Source organism: Mirounga leonina, unplaced genomic scaffold (genome assembly GCF_011800145.1).
Source record: "Mirounga leonina isolate KUSES-001 unplaced genomic scaffold, KU_Mleo_1.0 Mir_125, whole genome shotgun sequence".
Taxonomy (NCBI): domain Eukaryota; kingdom Metazoa; phylum Chordata; class Mammalia; order Carnivora; family Phocidae; genus Mirounga; species Mirounga leonina.
This window is the reverse complement of record NW_023270305.1, coordinates 25060213-25078234: the sequence shown is the minus strand read 5'-3', so window position 1 is coordinate 25078234 and position 18022 is coordinate 25060213. Positions and strand designations below refer to the sequence as shown.

The following is an 18022-nucleotide window of genomic DNA, read 5'->3' as shown; positions in this document are numbered from 1 at the left end:
CAGGCTCCCTGCCGAGCAGGGAGCCCGATGCCGGACTCGATCCAGGGACTCCAGGATCATGACCTGAGCCGAAGGCAGTCGCTTAACCAACTGAGCCACCCAGGCGCCCGAGAGGACACTTTTTAAAACATAGTCCCAGCTCTCTTCTTTGCCAGTATCAAAAATCTGCACCATAGATACTAATTTATCAGGATCGTTGTAGAGCAACGATCCAGTTGTCTCCTCTCCATTACATAGAATTTTCCCTTAAATGTTCGTGACATTTACTAAGTGAAAATAGCCCTGACCCCTCCATGACATTATGCCTTTGTGCTTTGACTTCTGTCTGTGGAATGCCCCTTCTTACTCTACCACCTCCTACCCCAACCTTAGCACCACCTTCCCCTGGCAAGCTTCTCTGCAGGTTTCAACGCCAGTTTTAAATATGTCCTCTTTCCTGAAGTCTTCCCTGACTCCCTTAGGCAGAGCAAGCTGCTTCCCCACCCTGACCCCTCAGCCCTTACCTTGCTGCACTAGAAGTTGTCCCATCTCTTTGCCTCACCTCCCATGTGAGCAATGAACAAAGGATCTTTATATGCATAGAACAAATGTCAGGAACTAGTTACAGGCATAATGGTACCAAACGAAGCATTTCTTCCTGATCCAAAGGACTGAAAGATGATTAAAAAGGGAATAACCTTTTTAATCACTGTGATTTGATTTCATTTACTACCATGTCCATTTATCTAATACCATGTTCCAAATAATTTCATTTTGTGAAATATGGTATTAAACACTGCTACCACGTCACCTTTCTTTTGTAATTTCCCCAGTTTTCTACCTAAATTGCCTTGAACCCCATTTAAAGCAACTTACCACTTATAAGTAAATGACAGAAAAGGAAGCCATAATAAATATTCTCTCCCAATGGCTTTGCAAATCAAAAATAAACCCAGTTGTTCTTCTGGAAAAATAATTTTCATTTGATGTACGTCTCTAAGACATCCATGTTCAGCCAAGGTTTTGACCAAAGACACTAATGTGACCTGCTGCTAAGAAACTACCAACAACCTTATCCTGGGTTCAAGGATCAGAAAGCAGTGGGAATCACAATATGATTGATTTGAGCACTGGGTAGATTGGACATCACATATCCCAGCGTCCCACTTCCTTGACTACACATAATTTCAAGGACAAATCCTACGCACACCAGTTGTAACCCTTTGCCCTCTCTTGGGTCATAACTTCCCGAGCCTACTATAAAACACATTACTACTTTTACAGTTAAAAGTAATCTCCTCTCCTTTGCATATACTAACTTTCAGCAGTTTCTGGCCAGTTCAGAATCACGTATTTTTTAGTCTTTATCTAATTTCCTTGGGGCCCCGTAAAAACTGGGAATAGAAAAGCAGATTCTAAAATATTCCTTTAGGAAGACACTATTGAGTACATACTAAAGAATTAATTAATATGCTCCATTCTGCTTCTGCCTTGGGTAGGTTTTGACACTTGGTATATATAAAATGCTAGCGGTATCCCTAGCCCCTCTGCTCCGTGCCCTAGCAGTGAACCACCTGCCTAGGAACCAGTTCTCTACAAAATTTGCTAGAGCATCAAATGGAACCACCACAGCAAGGTCCTCAGCAGAGGGAAACCATGTCTTTGGAGGGAATGAGAGGTGTGGACTCCTACAGAGCTGATGCCTAAAGGCAAAAGGCAAGAAGGGTGGGCTAGAAGTCCCTCCCTTTCTCATGTTTTCCTCAGTCAACAGATTCCTACTGCAGGCGGTTTGCCTGGAAAGTTCTAGAAGCAAAAGCATCAGGGCTGAGGTCTTTCCATACCACCATACTACTTCCTTGGAGATGAAGTACATTTGACTTGACTCTGAGGGAAAGTAGCCTGTCTTGTTCCAGCATCCTGGGCCTGAAGGATAAGGAGGTAGCGTGATTATAGGAACATTGTTTGCCCTTCACATGTGCATGGCCTTTTCAGTCTGGGATTTATCCTAATGATCTTCACACAGAGAGGAGCCAACTGTGAGCTTCCTCTCATTAATGGACTCTCAAGTCCATTAACATTTTCTTAACACCCACTAGCCTCTCCTGGAGTGTCAGCTACATGGTGGTTCTGGAAATAATCACGCTTACATGGTGAGTAGTATTAACTCCCAAAGGCCTCACCTTTGCCCTCCCTGTTTACTTTAAGATGAATGTGGTCAAGGTCTTCCTAACAAATGCAAACTTTCCACCAGAGAGAGGAAGCACTAGAGCAAACAGGCATCTTGGTGAAATGGAATGGATGTTTTGCTTCTTAACTTGCAACAGGGGCTCTGGCTAAGATCAGAATTTCCCTTCCGCCAACTCGTGGGCCCTGGGGCATTTTCTGTTGCCTCTAGAAAGTGGAGAGGAAGAGGCCAGATTCCTCCATCCCTTGTGTGACTCTAGCATTTTTCATTGTGGTTCCTTTGGTCACCTGCTAAGGGAATGTGTGCAAACAGCCAGATGACCCAGCATCACAGGGGACAATTAGGTGATTCCCTCAACAGGGACAATGTGCAGGCAGAGACTTTCTCGGTGACATGCGTCTATATCTTGCTTTCCTGATCTGCACATTGGCTTATGCTCAGGTTGTGGGTCATCATATCCACTTGCGGTCAACAAGCACAACAGTGATGTGCTGCCTGACCTGCCCAGAGCCTCTGTCCAATTCTCCCCTCGACTGATGATCTCGCCCGAGGGACTTTTGGTGGGTCATCAGGGCTTCCTTCCTTCTTGGTTTTCTTGTAGCAGAAAACAGGGATTTCCAAAGAGGATTGAGCACACTGCTAACTTTCTTGCCCTTCCCTTTCACAGAGGAATGTGATGACAGGCAACCACTGACCAGCAAAGAGGAAGAGGAGAGGCGCATTGCAGAAATGGGGCGCCCCATTCTGGGAGAACACACCAAGCTGGAAGTGATCATTGAAGAATCCTATGAATTCAAGGTATGCTTACCAACACTGCCCACAGGGGAGGCCAGGCCTAGTTTGGAACCAAGACTACTCATAGTGTTAGCAATTTCGGGAACCGGCTCATTAACCGAGAAGCTTTTCAGAGCAGAACTAGAATTGGAAAGTTGGTAGGAAACCAAGAGGTCCTGCAAACCAAACAGTATCAGAACCAGGGTCCAGAGGGTGGCATCTGTCCCTGCATAGGGTCAGGGGTGCCCCAAAGGGAGGACGTTGTCCGAGGGGATAGCAAGGAAGAAGCAAAGGTAGAGATTGTTCTGTGTGGAAGGGACCAGGCTGTATTTGAAGGGAATAAATCTATCAGAAGCAAAGCATTCGCACTGCTGACAATTAGGAGGCTTTTGTTGTGGAGGGGAGATGGTAAGCTCTCCCTATAGCACATCCATCCCATTGACAAGTTCTCATTTATATTTAGTCCTCTTCAGATCCTAGGACCTATTAGCACAGTCAACATACCGAAGGTATATAGTGCCTATAACCAGAGAGTTTACAATTGAGCTGATAAAATTGGGTTCCTGGTTCTCTGGGTGATGAAAGTAATTTTTCAGAAGTTAATCAGATGGACCTTAGGGTAAGCTTAGCATTTTGAGGTGAAACTTCCTGTCCATCTTAGGTGCTCCCTCTGCCCCCTATCCCACCTTCCATCCCACTGCGTGCACACAGCCCTGATGTCTGAGAAGACCCTTCAGGAGAGCCACACTTGACTTCTGCAGTGGGACATGAAAAGGAACGTTGTTCTCTGGTTTTCCAGAACCACAAACCCAGATGGCAGATGTATTTTCCCCACTTATTTTTCAAAAGCAGACTCTGCTCCTCTTTGCAAAACCAGAATGAGGATCTCAAAAGAAAGAAGCAGGCCAGAAACTTGAAAGCCTCAGTATTTTATCTTAGATATTTCATATCAGTGGTCTCTTTTCCTTTAGCTGGATCCATTAATTATTTTTTAAAATTGGTCCACAAAGTGAGGTGCCTGATAGGAGACAGGTAGAAAGAAAAAATGTCTTTTGCAATCAAAGTGGAATTTTTAAGATAAAAATGCAATTAAACTTCCCCCTTCAGGCTGCTACAAATCACTGTTTCTTTCACTCATTCCCACGGAAAGAAGGAGCAGGGGTAAAGACCGGGACCAGTGCTTTCTAGGCAGACCCCAACTATCAGAGCTCAGCTGTTGTTCGATCTAGAACCTGCCTCACTCTACACGTAAGACTGGCACACATACACACACAGGTTCCGTGTGATCGTGGGGTACAGATGACTCAGACTGTCCATTTCTATGGACCAGTCTGTCCAGACGTATTCAACCTCCCTCTTCCTCATTCACCCTCTTTTCATCTGGAATCAGAGGGCCTGGTGCAAGCTTGCCCCCACCCCCAGGGCTCTCATGGGGAGTAATTGTGTGTTTTCTCCCTTATGGGACAACCCTCAACCTTCCCCTTCCACGTACCCATGACTAAGAGGAGCAATCACAGAAATTTCTGGAGGAAGCATTGGGTTGGGCATGGCAGGGCACAGTCTCCTAGGCAGCAAAGCTTTCTTGGGTCCAGAGTTCTCTCTGGTAACCACTCCAATGGCCTGAACATTTCAAAGTCCCCCAGTCTCTTTACCTAAGTTCGCTTGTTCAGGGTTCTTATCTTCCTAGAATAGCTCCCATAGACTATTTCCTCCCACCTCCTCGAAGTTCATCAGTAGTTACTGTTAACACAAAAGGGAAATTGGGAGCATGTCCCTGAGGTGCCCTCAGATATCAATTTTGATATTATGTCATCCTTTTAAGAAATTTCTTTTTCTAGACCATAGCTCTTTTAAAGACCTTTTTCAAAGCTCTCAGAACTGCTTGAAGACCCAAATCTGGGTGATACCTCACAATGTCCCACTCTGTCTTTGCCCACTGGGTTCTTTACTATGTTGTGACTAAGGGCTTGACTTTCCTAATACCCACCGTTGAGGGTGAGGTTACAACAGTCGCTTCCAGGTCTAGGGCAGTGAGAGTTGATCATTGGCATATAGGAAACCTCCAGGAGAATACAGATGAACAGGTCCAAGTTCAAATTCATCTTAGTCAGTTCCCCTCCTCCCATAGGTCAAGGGAGGACACATATGCAAATTAAGTCCCAGGTAGAACCCAGGCTATCCCATAGTCCCCCAGGGTCAACATGAACTAAAGTTTATAATCTACCCTGGGTTTTTCCTCCACATAAATTTTAACTTTCATTTATTTTAAAACTTTGTTCTTTAGAGAGATTTCCTGAGGCAAGTCTGTGTGTTGAGCTCTTACAGCAGTTTCTCTCTTCATTGTTTATCTGCCAGGTGATGGGATTCTCTGCCTTGGCATCAGAACAGAGGGCTCCCTTGGGGAGGCCTGTTCCACGTTTTCAAGACATTTAGGAAAGATCAAGGTCATTTCTTGCTACATTCTCCACAGAACTTTGAACTGGCATCAGCCAAGATACTCAGAGTGCTTGATGAAATGGGGCTGAGGCCAGAGAGAAAAGACATGCTTGTCATGTGCTTTAAGTTATCGTGGCCAAGAGCAGTGACAGAGCTGTTATCAGGGGCACTGGCATTTCGAGACACAGGCTCAGAGTGGAGAGGTCACCGCCCTGAGGAAACAACTGAGCAAAGAATGTTGAAAATACAGAGTGGGCCAGTGGGAGATGGGCCTTTTGGTGCTTATCATCTCTATGTTCACAAGACCCTTGTTGAACGAACCCACTTAACATTCTGATTGAGCTTTGGCCTTCCATACAGGCTGCTCAGATCCCATTTTCCTTGCTCCCAGTTTGCTGATAACTTGCTCTATTCCCAAACCGTAGTCAATTCAGGTACACTGCATTAAACATGTACAGAGTTTGACCTCAGACAAATAATATGTGTTTTCTGCCTCTTTGCAATTAGTGGGAATTCGAGGATGCTCTGACAATAAGTGTAGATGTGTGGTAGACTAGTCCGTGTGGTAGTTTCTCTGGGAAGAGTGGCCTCATGTCCTGGAAGTGACCCTTCTCCCTCTAGTCACTATGATTTGTGGTAGCGCTTTGGGTGCATCTGCTTGCTTAGTTTTCCTGTGAACGTTTGGCTATTCCTGTTGTTCCCTTAACTGACATTTAGAAAGCTAGAGAGTGCTAATTGTATAAAACCAAGTGCTTAAAAAAAAGTCTAAGAAAAAAAAAAGTCTAAAGAGAAAATAAAGTCTAAAAAGAAGAGTAAAGCATGGGGAAATTCAGAGCTACGCCAATTGCCATGGGCCCTAAGCCCTATGAATTCACCTGTTCTTGTCTCCTCTTTTCTTGCTTGCAACAGAAGTAGAGTTAGAGTGAATTCTCTAACAGCTGCCTGGCTGACAAAATCAGTAGCCAAAGAAAAATCTATTTATTGATGAGCATGCAGGAGCAACCTTGGAGCTCTTCTGTCTGGCTGCATTCCATTGACAAACAAAAGTACAATAATAATGGTTTTTAGTTTCATAATCTATCTACCAACTGCGGCTATTCTGAGATATGTAATGCTGAGCAGGTCATATCTTAATTCAGTTGTAGGCAGCATCCTACAGATGAAGCCAGGAGAGAAGCCAATCCATAAAGCATTCAAGGGGAAGGGGTGGGCTTTTGCAACATCTGCTGTTCTTAAACACTGAGGCCATTCTTCCTTGGCCATTAGACAGTGAAGGAAGCTCATATCTGCTATGAAGAAATTTCTATTTCAGAAGGGTTCCAAGCAAGGACTATGCTTGTTTGCATAATCGTGACAGTGTTTGATGTCAACACTTGTTCCGAGCTTAACATCCGCCATCCCTTGTAGAACTCTGGGGTTTCAGAATTAACAAGGCCTTAGATTTCCCGAGGCCTTAACCAACCCAGCAGTTATTATCTTATTCTTTCCAACCTTTCTAGAGTACCGTGGACAAACTTATTAAGAAGACAAACTTAGCCCTTGTGGTGGGGACAAACAGCTGGAGGGAGCAGTTTATTGAAGCAATCACTGTCAGTGCTGGTGAGTGCCTTTCTCTGCATGCTATCAATTACCACCACCCAAACTGCACTTGCTTTTCCCACTGTGATCACTTGGTCTGTGTCAAAGCACCGGAGAACTTCCAGGATAAAATGAAAAGGGAAATAAATGTATTTGTAGCACAGCTGCACATTTCGGAGACTGATTTAGACTTTCTAGATGAAGCAAATGTCTTCAAACGTGGCATTCTTCTCCATCTACGCTGTGTCTTTCTCTCTGGAAATAGACGAGATAAATTTAAAGGCTTTTGTTGTCTCTACCTCACAGATAGCCAATCACGAGGCTTTGTCTGGAAAATTCCCTGAAGGCAGGAGAAGTGGCCAAGTGAAGGTCACAAAGGAGGCAGCAAACTCCCAGGTGGGATGAGGGGACTTTAAGACCCTTCACCACTCCCATCTGTGTCATTTTACACTCTTCAACAACGTCTAACAAATAAGCCTCTGCACTGGCTCTAGAAGTGGAAATAGAATCACATTCTGTTTCTTCCTCTACAAGCAGAGTCTTATTTAGGAAAATCCTACAAAAATGAAGTTGTTTTCAAGCTCAAGGAGTCAGAGACCTGAGGGAATTAAAAACAGAAAGAAGCGTCTTTTTCCTGGATTGTCAAACCTTGTCCCTTGTCTGTGTGATTTTATAAAGACAGAGGAAAGTCTCTCTCCAAGATACATGAAAGCAACACCGTTATGGGCTCCACTACCCCCCAGTTCTTCTGCTCTATCTCTACTCGTTCTTTCTCTTTAACATTCCCCACAGGTTCATCTTCTGGTGCAACTAATGAACAAAACTAGAACTTTTAAAATAGTGATTCCCACCGTAAAGTACGGAGCCAGCATCACTGGTGGTTGGGCCATGACTCCTAACCCAACCCCCTCTTTCCAATCTGCCACAGAACCATTTGACAGATCTCTGAAGCACTGTGGGAACAGAGGGTGGTAAAACTTTCATGCCTCTTTATTATTAGTGCTGTTTATAATCACACTTTGGTTTCTTGAGATTGAGTATACAAAGGAAATTTATGAACATTAAATGGTGGGAAACTGCTTGGAGAATAGATTTGGAGTTTACCTGCAAATTCTACTTAGGGGAGGGGAAAACTCCCTGTCTTAGTCCCTCTGGGCTGCCATTACCAAATACCAGAGAATGGATGGCATATAAACAAGCTCACAGCTCAAGAGGCTGGAAAATCCAAGATCAAGACACTGACAAATTTGGTGTCTGGTGAGAAGCCACTTCCTGGTTCATAGACAGCTGTCTTCTTACTGTGTCCTCACATGGAAGAGTGAGCAAGAGAGATCTCTGAGGTCTTTTTTATAAAGATACCAATCTCATCCATAGGGCTTTGTCCTCATGGCCTAATCACCTCTCAAAGGCCCCACCTCCTAATACCATCATATTGGAGACTAGGTTTCAACAGATGAATTTGGGGGTGGGGGGGCCACAGTCAGTCTACAGCACTCCCTCACTATGGCTTATGTTTTTCTAGAAATCTAACATTAGTATCTGAGATACGAGCTATACTCCGTCTTCACAGAGACAAAAACTAAAAGGACAAAACTGGCTCAAATAAGAAAGTGCTGATGAGGCCAGTTGAAAACATTAAAAATAATAAAATTGTTTTATGAGCTTTGATATACCAGAATCAGCACATTAAAAACATTAAAAGCAACACAAACTTTAATGAACCATTCCCAATGGTTCCCAGGTTTCCTTGGGCTGAAGATATATGAGCATTTATATAATGGTCACAAGCTGGAGATCATTAATTCATGTTTCTATATGTCAATCGTTGTTCTTGGTGGAAGAGATACGACAGCGCGTGAAACAGAAAGACAGCCCTACCCAAGTGGAGCTTATATCCTGCTGAAGGAGATAGCGAATAAGGCAAATAGGGAAATAAAGTGTATGTATGACGGTGAGCTTGTCGTGGAGAACAACAAAGCTGTGGAGAGAGACAAGAAGTATGTGTAGGGGCCGCACTGGGCTGTGGCCAAGAAGACACCATCGACAGACCCATTAATGATGCAATTTGTTTTCTAGCAGTGGAGTGGGTTTGTGTTGCTTTATTTACACATTCTAGTAACTCCCAGAGACCAGAGGAGACATTTTATGGTGGCAAAGGGCAGCTTTAAACAGTGAGAGAGATTATGCCAGGCACAAGACCAAAGTTGTGATCCTGGTCAAAATAGGTATAGAGTGAAACAATGCTAAAGATGTTAATACTCCCTTACTTTAAGGGGGCGGATTTGGGTTTGCAAACACTTCCATATATAATGTTGAATTAAATCCTCTCCACATCATGGGTCATAGGTGTTATGATTATCCTTATCTTCTAGAACCTGAGCATTGATTGGTGAGGCAGTATTCGCTTTGGAAGAGCGCTCAGTCCTAATCTACCACGTACCAGTCCAGTGGGCTGACTACCTCCCTTAAGAGAGAGAGGTTTCAAAATGAGGAAAATTGCTCCCCACCTCTGCCACCTGTGTCTCCTTGAGGGACACTGGTCTTGTCACCTCTCTGGTACCACAGTCTCAGCACTCTCTCTATGGGACAAGTTCTTGCCCAAATCCTTTGAAGAACTGTTGTTAATGAATGAAATGTAAAACCTCTCAAGTGTTCTTATTTGTCATGCAGTATGTTGTGTTTTATGTTTCTAAATGACTGCTTGGGGATAATACAAAATTGCTCAGAAATTTGCAGGCTGCTGGGTAAATTGACCTTATTTACAATTTTGAGACAAAATATCAGAAAAGCAAACCCATATTTTATGGGCACTAAATCACATGAAGGGCAGTTAGAGAGCTCAATATTTGTCATTATGATTAAATTTAAGTGTCTAAAGAATGTTAATATTCTTTAGTTGTTAAATGGGCAATAAAATTTGTAAAGCAGCATTTATTGAAAACGGACTTTCATTAGATTTTAAGATTTCATGGCTAAAGAGTTGAGAATCAGAACCGTTTGCCTTATTAAAAATATTAAATTGCTTTTAAACAGCTCTACTGAGAGGCTTTTCCCTACAGAATTTTCTGTGCGAAATTGAGTCTATGTATCTTGCTAAACAAAAATAATAATTTTGGAAATAGGATTTTGCTTCTATTTCTCACTGATTATATTTAAATTAGTTTCGAGGTAACCGCCCCCCCCACCCCGCCCCGGCAGTCTTTTTGTTCCCCTGCTTTTCCTAAACTTCATAGCCCAGTATCTGGGCCTCCGAGGACCGTACTGTTTCTGGGAACCCAAATGGTAGAGTCTAATGTTTGAAGAGTTCAAGGATTCATGAGACTCTGGAGATTCGGTAGGGATCCAACAGTCCTGTCCCGGCGGTTCTCCTTCGGTGGCCTCCTGGGTAGAACGCCAGGAGCAGTAGCCCGCAGCCAGGTAGGCAGCTGTCAGATACTTGCGAGGCGAGTCCAGTACCATCAGGTGCTTCTAAGATGTGTCAGCAGATGCACTGACAAGTGAGGCTAGCATTCACTGTATGTCCAGTTTGAATTGTCCCCAAGTCCTCCTTTAAAAAAAAAAAAAATTATTTATTTTAGAAGAGAGAGAGAGCGTGCGCATGCACACATGCAGGAGCAGGGCGAGGGGCGGAGGGAGAGGGAATCTCAAGCAGACTCAGCGCTGAGTGCCAAACCCAATGCAGGGCTCGATCTCATGACCCTGAGATCATGACCTGAGCCAAAACCAAGAGTCAGACGCTCAACCGACTGAGCCACCCAGGCAGAATGGAGGGATGACCTTAAGAAATTGTGGATGAGCCGGGATATAGAGGAGAAACGGATGTGTCAAGGAAGAGGGCAAACATTAGCTGGGTAAAGAGAACCAGATACCAATGCTGCCGACTGCACAACCACCAACAGTCTTGGGCTGTGGTGAGGTGAAGGAGAACGGTTGCAAGCTTGGCTTTGGAGTCAGGTGTTTGTGTCCCAGATCTCCAGAAATTCTCTGGGTGACTCAGGACAGATTACCTCCCCTCTCAATCTCTGTTCCCTCAGATGTAAAGCAGAGACAACTGCTCCTCATTCATGGAGTTGCTGTAAGGATTAATCAAGGCAATTCATATTTTCATGAGGGCTGTCGATAAGTTTAGATATCACAATTGGCTCTTTGGGAGGCCAATCTTGTTGAAGAATCTACAATAAAAGATAACCAAATCTTGTGTGAATAGAGTCAATTCAGTTTAATTACTAAAATGACTAAGTGACTAAACACACTGCTTTTCCCTTTTATAGTGAGAGTCACACACATACACACACCATTTTATAGGTAAAAAACTGAGGTTCAGAAAAACAACGAAAAAAAAAAACAACGTAACTTGCTCAAGAAGCAAAGCGGGTAAATGACAATACAAATCAGCCCAGAATTCTCTCCAGTGTCAAGAGTGCACTCACCTGCTGCAGCCGGGGGCTGAGTATGTGCCCGTGCAATACACACAGGGACACACATGTAGAACACACAAATGCACACATACTTCGATACACACAGACATGCATGTGTGCACGCAAACACGCATGAACACACAGAGACACACATGCCCAGACATGCTTGTGCACACACAGACACACAATTCACGCACAGGGACATGCACATTATCTTATTTAGCATGTATCTTTATTCATTTGGACAATTGAGCCACAGCTTAAAATATGAAGGGCTATTTTCCTTTAATATTCATTCAGTTTCCTTAAGCCTCATTCAGAGGCCCCCATGGAGAATACCAGCCAGTTCCCTAAAGTACCAAGGGAAGCCTTTGCCTAATGCATCCATAGTCTTCTCCTGCCCAGTAATTAGTGACATTCTTTAAAGAAAGTCAACACACTGCCCTCTCTTTTCCCTGATAATTTTAGGTATCCAGCACCAAAGTTTTTTCTGAAATTCTTTTACTACTTCTGGTACAGAGTTTGCCTGACAGAGCATCTATTGGCGTTCTCATAATGAAGGAACACCTCAAAGTGGCAAAAAAAAAAAAAGCCTTTTTGTGGTCTTGGTTCTGTCTTTGACCAACTGTAAAACTTTGACAGAGTATTTCACCTTTCTGAATTTTTGTTTCAGCAGCGGCAGAATGAGAGGGTTGGACTAGGTGAGTTCTAAGATCCCATCTAGTATTGAAATTTGGGAGTTCTGTCAGTGGCCGGTATCGTTCTGTGATATCCCTGATGACTTTGTGCTTCGTGGCCCATCTGATTTTGGCATGGACACGTCTACTCTTCCCACCCACCCAGCTTTCTTACGTTAGGTATTTAGCACAATAGCAGCATCCGGTTCACATCTATCCTCCTAGAAGGAAAGGGATGGGAGGATAGTTTTCAAAGGTAGCCTCAAAAAAACGAAGTGAGATGATGCTTTGAAAATGCCTAATTTTCTTCCTGCTCCTTAACTGGAAATCAGAAAGCCCTGCGAAATCCTCTACAGTAGAAGGGCAGACATTCAACACAAGGCCAGGCTGGTAGATGCAGCTGGCCTGTCCACACTCACCCTGCTTCGGTGGATTATAGCCAGAGACCCGACTTCAGCCACATAATGAGGGCATGCTCTCCCAAGTCTACCAAACCAACTTGGAGGCTAGTTCGGTTTGGGGGATGTTTCTATCATCAGGTCATCATCCATGGCTATGTGGAGAAATAGTGCTATCAATTAAATTGAATTATTTAGTAGCAGAAACTGTCAACTCGATGGTGCCCCAGAAAATAATTCACTAGAAAATACTGTCAACCTGAAGACTGACCCACTCCAGAAGCCTAAATAATAAGTAATAAAAATGGTGCCTCAAATGAGGTTCACGGGATTGCCATGCAACCGGGTCTAAGCAGGAATCTTTCTAGCATCTTTTCTGTTATTGAACATCATTACAGAGGAGACACTCTCGTTACTTAATGTGTTAACCCTGGGTCATTTGAAAATCCCATTTAAGCAGTTAGGGAAAATGCTGCTCATCATTGGCACAGCCTCAGCATAACTATAAGACAAGGAAGGAAGGAAGGGAGGGAGGGAGGGAGGGAGGGAAGGAGGAAGGAAGGAAAGGAAGGAAGGAAGGAAGGAAGGAAGGAAGGAAGGAAAGAAGGAAGGAAGGAAGGAAGGAAGGAAGGAAGGAAGGAAGAAAGGGCAAGCAAAGTGGAGGGAGAAGGTGCTAGAGATTAGTAGGAGTTTTCATTTTGCCCTGTTTCTTATGTGACTATACAGATTCCTAATTATCCTTTATCTAAAAATCATAAGCTGACTTTTTCATTTCATGAACAAGGGTGTTATTTTCATGCTGGTTTTTCAGTAGGTACAACAGCCTTAAAGAAAGTCTATCAAATACCTGTGTATGAAATTATGGCTCACGTTCTGCTTCAATAATGTTATCATTTGTTGACTGTCTTCTACATGGCCAATCCTCTATTTATATTATTTCTATCCCTCACAGCTATACCCTGAGGTAAGTTGTTTTTTTGTTTTTTTGGTTTTTTTTTCCTGAATTGGTAACTCTGAGGCCCAGGGTGCTTACATAAACATATTTAGTTAGGGTCACACAACTAGCATGTGGTCAGCTAGAATAGGAAGCCCCATTATTGTCAGTCCAAAGCTTGTAAGCTTTTAGTGCAACCCTGGGTGTCCCTCCTACCATCTTAATTCAGGGCTTAAGTGGCCAGATTTCAAATGAGTTAATTCAGGAGAAAGAGACAACGTTGATGAGTCCTTCACTCTCAGTTATACATTGTGAAGTTAAGGGTTTGGAACTGAGCGTGAAAGCACTGGACAGAGGTGCCGAAGGACCAGAAAGAATACCAGTTGTGGAAAGTGGACAGGATCCGTCACTGCAAGGTTAATCCCATCATGAGGAAGCCAGAAGCACTTCTTGATTCTTTTTGTGATCTTGGAACTGTAGTTATATCTACTGCTAGAAATCATGTCAGGTCTTCAGAAATAAAAAGAATCAATGCACATCCTTTTTTTTTTTTTTCTTTTGTTCTTTTTGAGCTCCTGCTGTTTCCTGGTGGTATGATTAGTTATTCAGGTAGGTTTTCCATGCTCTGAATCACTAGCATGCTTGAACTAAGAGGAATAGCAATTATTTTAAACTCTAACAGGAGATGTGAACCTCACTGCTGTCATCCAACTTGGTTTTCGTTCCTTTTTCTAGTATACAGCTAAAATATTTATATTCATTGTGATAGAGAGTGCATGTGACATGGATGACAAAGCATTTCATGTAAAAATCATATGTTGGAATCTGTGGCTTCTCTGGAGACTTGAGTTCAAGCAGTCAAAGACCCACCAACTAGTTGGATAGCTCTGGACAAGTCCTCTCACTTCCCATGTGAAATTGGGGGATTTGGGTAGGTGACCTCTATCTCTGGAACATGGAAATACTGAAGGGTCCTCTGAAGGACCCTTTGTTTTCAGCAATAGATGTCAACTTGCTTTCCCTGGTCCTACTCCTTGAAATTTAGGGCTCTGACTTTAATCAAGTGGACTATCTGCCTTACAGTACCTGTTCGATAAATTGGGTAATTACGGCAATTCGGCTAAAGCTCATTTAAGACGTCTAACACTTAAGACACACCATCAGGGGTCACATTAACTAACTTCAGTAGCTGCTCTTCCTTGCTTTGAAGTAGATATTAAGAAAGTAAAGCTGCTTTAACTTTTTATCAGAGCCCTTTTCAAAAGGGACTTCACTGAATTATAATTTAGTTACAGTTTTAATTTTTATCTTTAAAATATAGTATTTGAAAAGTGTTATTTTATCTTTCCTTAGAGTTATGATAATTATTCATGATGTCACTCACTATAAAGAAAACATGATCAATTCCTACTTTAGTTTAAAGAAAAGAAGTTTTTCCAGCAAGTTAATTCTTATCACTTTGGCAGTTAGAAAATCATAAGTGTATAATTCAATATTTTTTTATTTGCTTTCGCCATCAGAAAGCTTACTCAGTTTTGTTTTGTTTTTTTTTTTTGCCCAACTGGTCAAAATTCACTCAATTCAGATGTCTGAAAGCATCCTTTATTTCTGTTTTCTTCAGACATTTGTGTCCCATTTTATCTTAAAGTATGTTATGCTATATTGGTAGGTACAGATCTGTTCAAGTCCTCTAAGAAGTAGTAAGAATCTAAATTAAAGTCCTTTTTTGTTTTAAATAACAGCAAATCTAAAAAAAATAAAAAATAAAAAATAACAGCAAATCTGTCCTGTTAACCATTATTTCCCTAGCACTTAAGGCAGTATTCAGCAATGATAAGTTATTTGTGGGAAAAGAATGAATGAATTTATGTGTCAGTGTTTTTCAATCCACATGTAACTGGATTAAAAGCCTGTTTTCACTACATCATACAGCTATGTCTGATCTAGAAGAAAATCTGTATAAATACATGCTCTCACACAGACATATGCCATGTTTCAAAAAGTTCCAGACATATGTAATTCAGGTATAATGAATACATATGCACAGGACATGCAGATACTCAGATGCATGTATCTGTACACATAAAATACTCTTTTTGTATGTGCAAATTGGATCTGCAAATCTGTATTTTACAGTGGCCTTGTCTATCAGTTTTCCTTAGTGAAATTTCTTAGTGAAAGCTTTACTTTCTTAATATCTACTTTAAAGCAAGGAAGAGCAGCTACTAAAGTTAGTTAATGTGACCTCCGATGGTGTCTTAAGCGTTAGATGTCTTAAATGAGCTTTAGCCGAGTTGGCGTAATTACCCAATTTATCAAACAGGTACTGTAAGGCAGATAGTCCACTTGATTAAAGTCAGAGCCCTAAATTTCAAGGAGTAGGACCAGGGAAAGCAAGTTGACATCTATTGCTGAAAACAAAGGGTCCTTCAGAGGACCCTTCAGTATTTCCATGTTCCAGAGATAGAGGTCACCTACCCAAATCCCCCAATTTCACATGGGAAGTGAGAGGACTACTTGTCCAGAGCTATCCAACTAGTTGGTGGGTCTTTGACCCCTTGAACTCAAGTTTCCAGAGAAGCCAAAGATTCAAAGGTGTTTAGCTGATAATCATGATGCTAACTGTGAAAGAGGAAAAGCAGAGGGCTTGAGGAAGAAAGGGTTATAGTAAGTTACAGAGAGAAAACTATTTGGGGCCATATTGGTAGGTAGGCAAGGCAACTCTAGAATATCCATCAACTTAAAAATGTCAGTGGTAGCAGGATAAAATGTTAAACCAGGTAGCTTCAACTCTGTTTCTGAAAGAGGCAGGCCAGCCACACAGGGGTGGGAGTCCAAGAGGGCAGGAGAAACTGGCAATTATCTTCTGGCCCTTGGATATGCTTTAGCTGATATTTCTGAAAAGACTATTGGCTTGTTGAGCTGTTTTTCTCTTAAATTGCTTATTACAAAACCTTGAGGGAAACACTGTGCTGAAGGGCTCCAGAATGATTCGGCGCTCTTATTTGTAAGCCAGAGTCTCTCCTCTGATGCAGCTTTTGTGTGGAGTGGCATCCGAGCTGCTCTGCAAACAATGAGCCATCACTGGATCCAGTAGCTCTTTTGTTGGCGCCGGCTGCTTCGCTGTGAATACAGTTTTAGTGGTTGCTTACAAATCAATGCTGGAGGCGTGGGGGGCTTTTCTTCCCCAGGCAAGGCCTTTGTACACAGTTTACAGTGGGAGAAACATTTCAGTATAATCCAAAGAGGTGGAAGGAGGAGAAAACACAGCCACCCCCCACCACATACACGCACCCCAAAGGCAGAGGGGAGCCTCCTCAAAGTGACTTGCAACATCAATTCTTGCTGTTCACAGTCTGCTCTCTTGATAAAGACCTTGTCATTCTGATTCCTGCAACAGAAGCCACTTATCTGAACGAACAGGCTTTGACACCAACCCCTGACCCCCCACCCCATTCATCTCTCCTACCTTGCAGTTGCCTGACCACGTCTGGCTGGGGGTCGTGTCTTATGCCCTGTTAGAGCATCTTAGACCAGAAGCCAGCACAGAACAAAACAAGAGCTTACTGATCAGCTATTCCAACTTCCTCTTATTTTGATAAAGAAACTGAGACCAGAGAGGAAAAGTGTCTCATCCAAGGTCACACAGGACCTGTTTTAGAATCCTTGGTTCTTGCCAGACTTTACAGCATTGCTCTCATTTTTCTTTTCAAGTTGGCATTTGTAGAACCAGCACCTTAGCCCTTGGTCCATCCATGCCTGGCCCCTGATCTTCCCTAAGGACCTCTGAGCAAAGACCAAAACTTTCCTGAGCCAACTACTTAGCAGCACAGAATGAGTGAATGGTCTCACCCTTGGTGGACAGTTTCCTGATCACACAAGCCTCACGGCAACCCTGTGCATTAGGTATTCATGAACCCATTTATGAGATGGGGAAACAGAAACTGGAATTCAGACCCCGACCTACAGGTTCTGATTCCAAGCTCAATCCTCCTTCGATCTTGTCACACTTGTGCCTCCCAGAGTTTAATGCCTGTAAGCCATAGGCTTATTCTTATTCTTCACAATATGCTCTTGCCTCAGGGCCTTTGCACAAGCTGCGCCCACCCCCACCCTGCCCTATCCCAAGGAAGGCTTTCCCTCTGTCTGGATGTTCTCACCATTAAGGTCTCAGCTCACAAGTCACCTCTTCAGAGGAGTTTCTCAACCACCCATGCACAAGTACGCCACTTGACTTCACTGTCTTCATAGCCCACATCGGTATCTGAAATCATCATGTTTGTTCGTTTGTTTTACTTGATCGCTATCGATCTCTCCTGGATGGAATGGAAGTTCTATGGGGTATTTGTCTGCATTTCCAATGCCTGGAACTGTGCCTGACACATAAATTATTACTATTCACTGAAAAAAATGAACGGTACAGATAAAGTCACTCTTTCAACCACTCCATTCCCTTTAAAGATTTACTGCCAATATTGGTCCAGGTGAGGGGTTCAGCCCAGGCTTGTGGTACAAAAGAGTGACTTAAAATATTTTTAGAGTTCTGACCTATAAACTTAATAGCATTGTTGCGTGCTTTAACCAGATAAGAAAAACAGGCCATAGACTTACAGATGATGAGAGGGAAAGAGATATTTTTAAGA

General features: G+C 42.9%; 1 protein-coding gene across 5 annotated transcripts in view; it reads left to right on the top strand.

The window, feature by feature from the left end:
* SLC8A1 (solute carrier family 8 member A1) overlaps positions 1 to 18022 on the top strand; it is a 367453-nt gene that overhangs the window by 313713 nt on the left and 35718 nt on the right. For all 5 annotated transcript variants that reach the window (XM_035000981.1, XM_035000983.1, XM_035000984.1 and 2 more), the window contains 2 exons: positions 2832 to 2962; positions 6874 to 6973. In XM_035000981.1, the coding sequence (XP_034856872.1) occupies positions 2832 to 2962; positions 6874 to 6973 (231 nt within the window). The remainder of the gene's footprint in view (positions 1 to 2831; positions 2963 to 6873; positions 6974 to 18022) is intronic.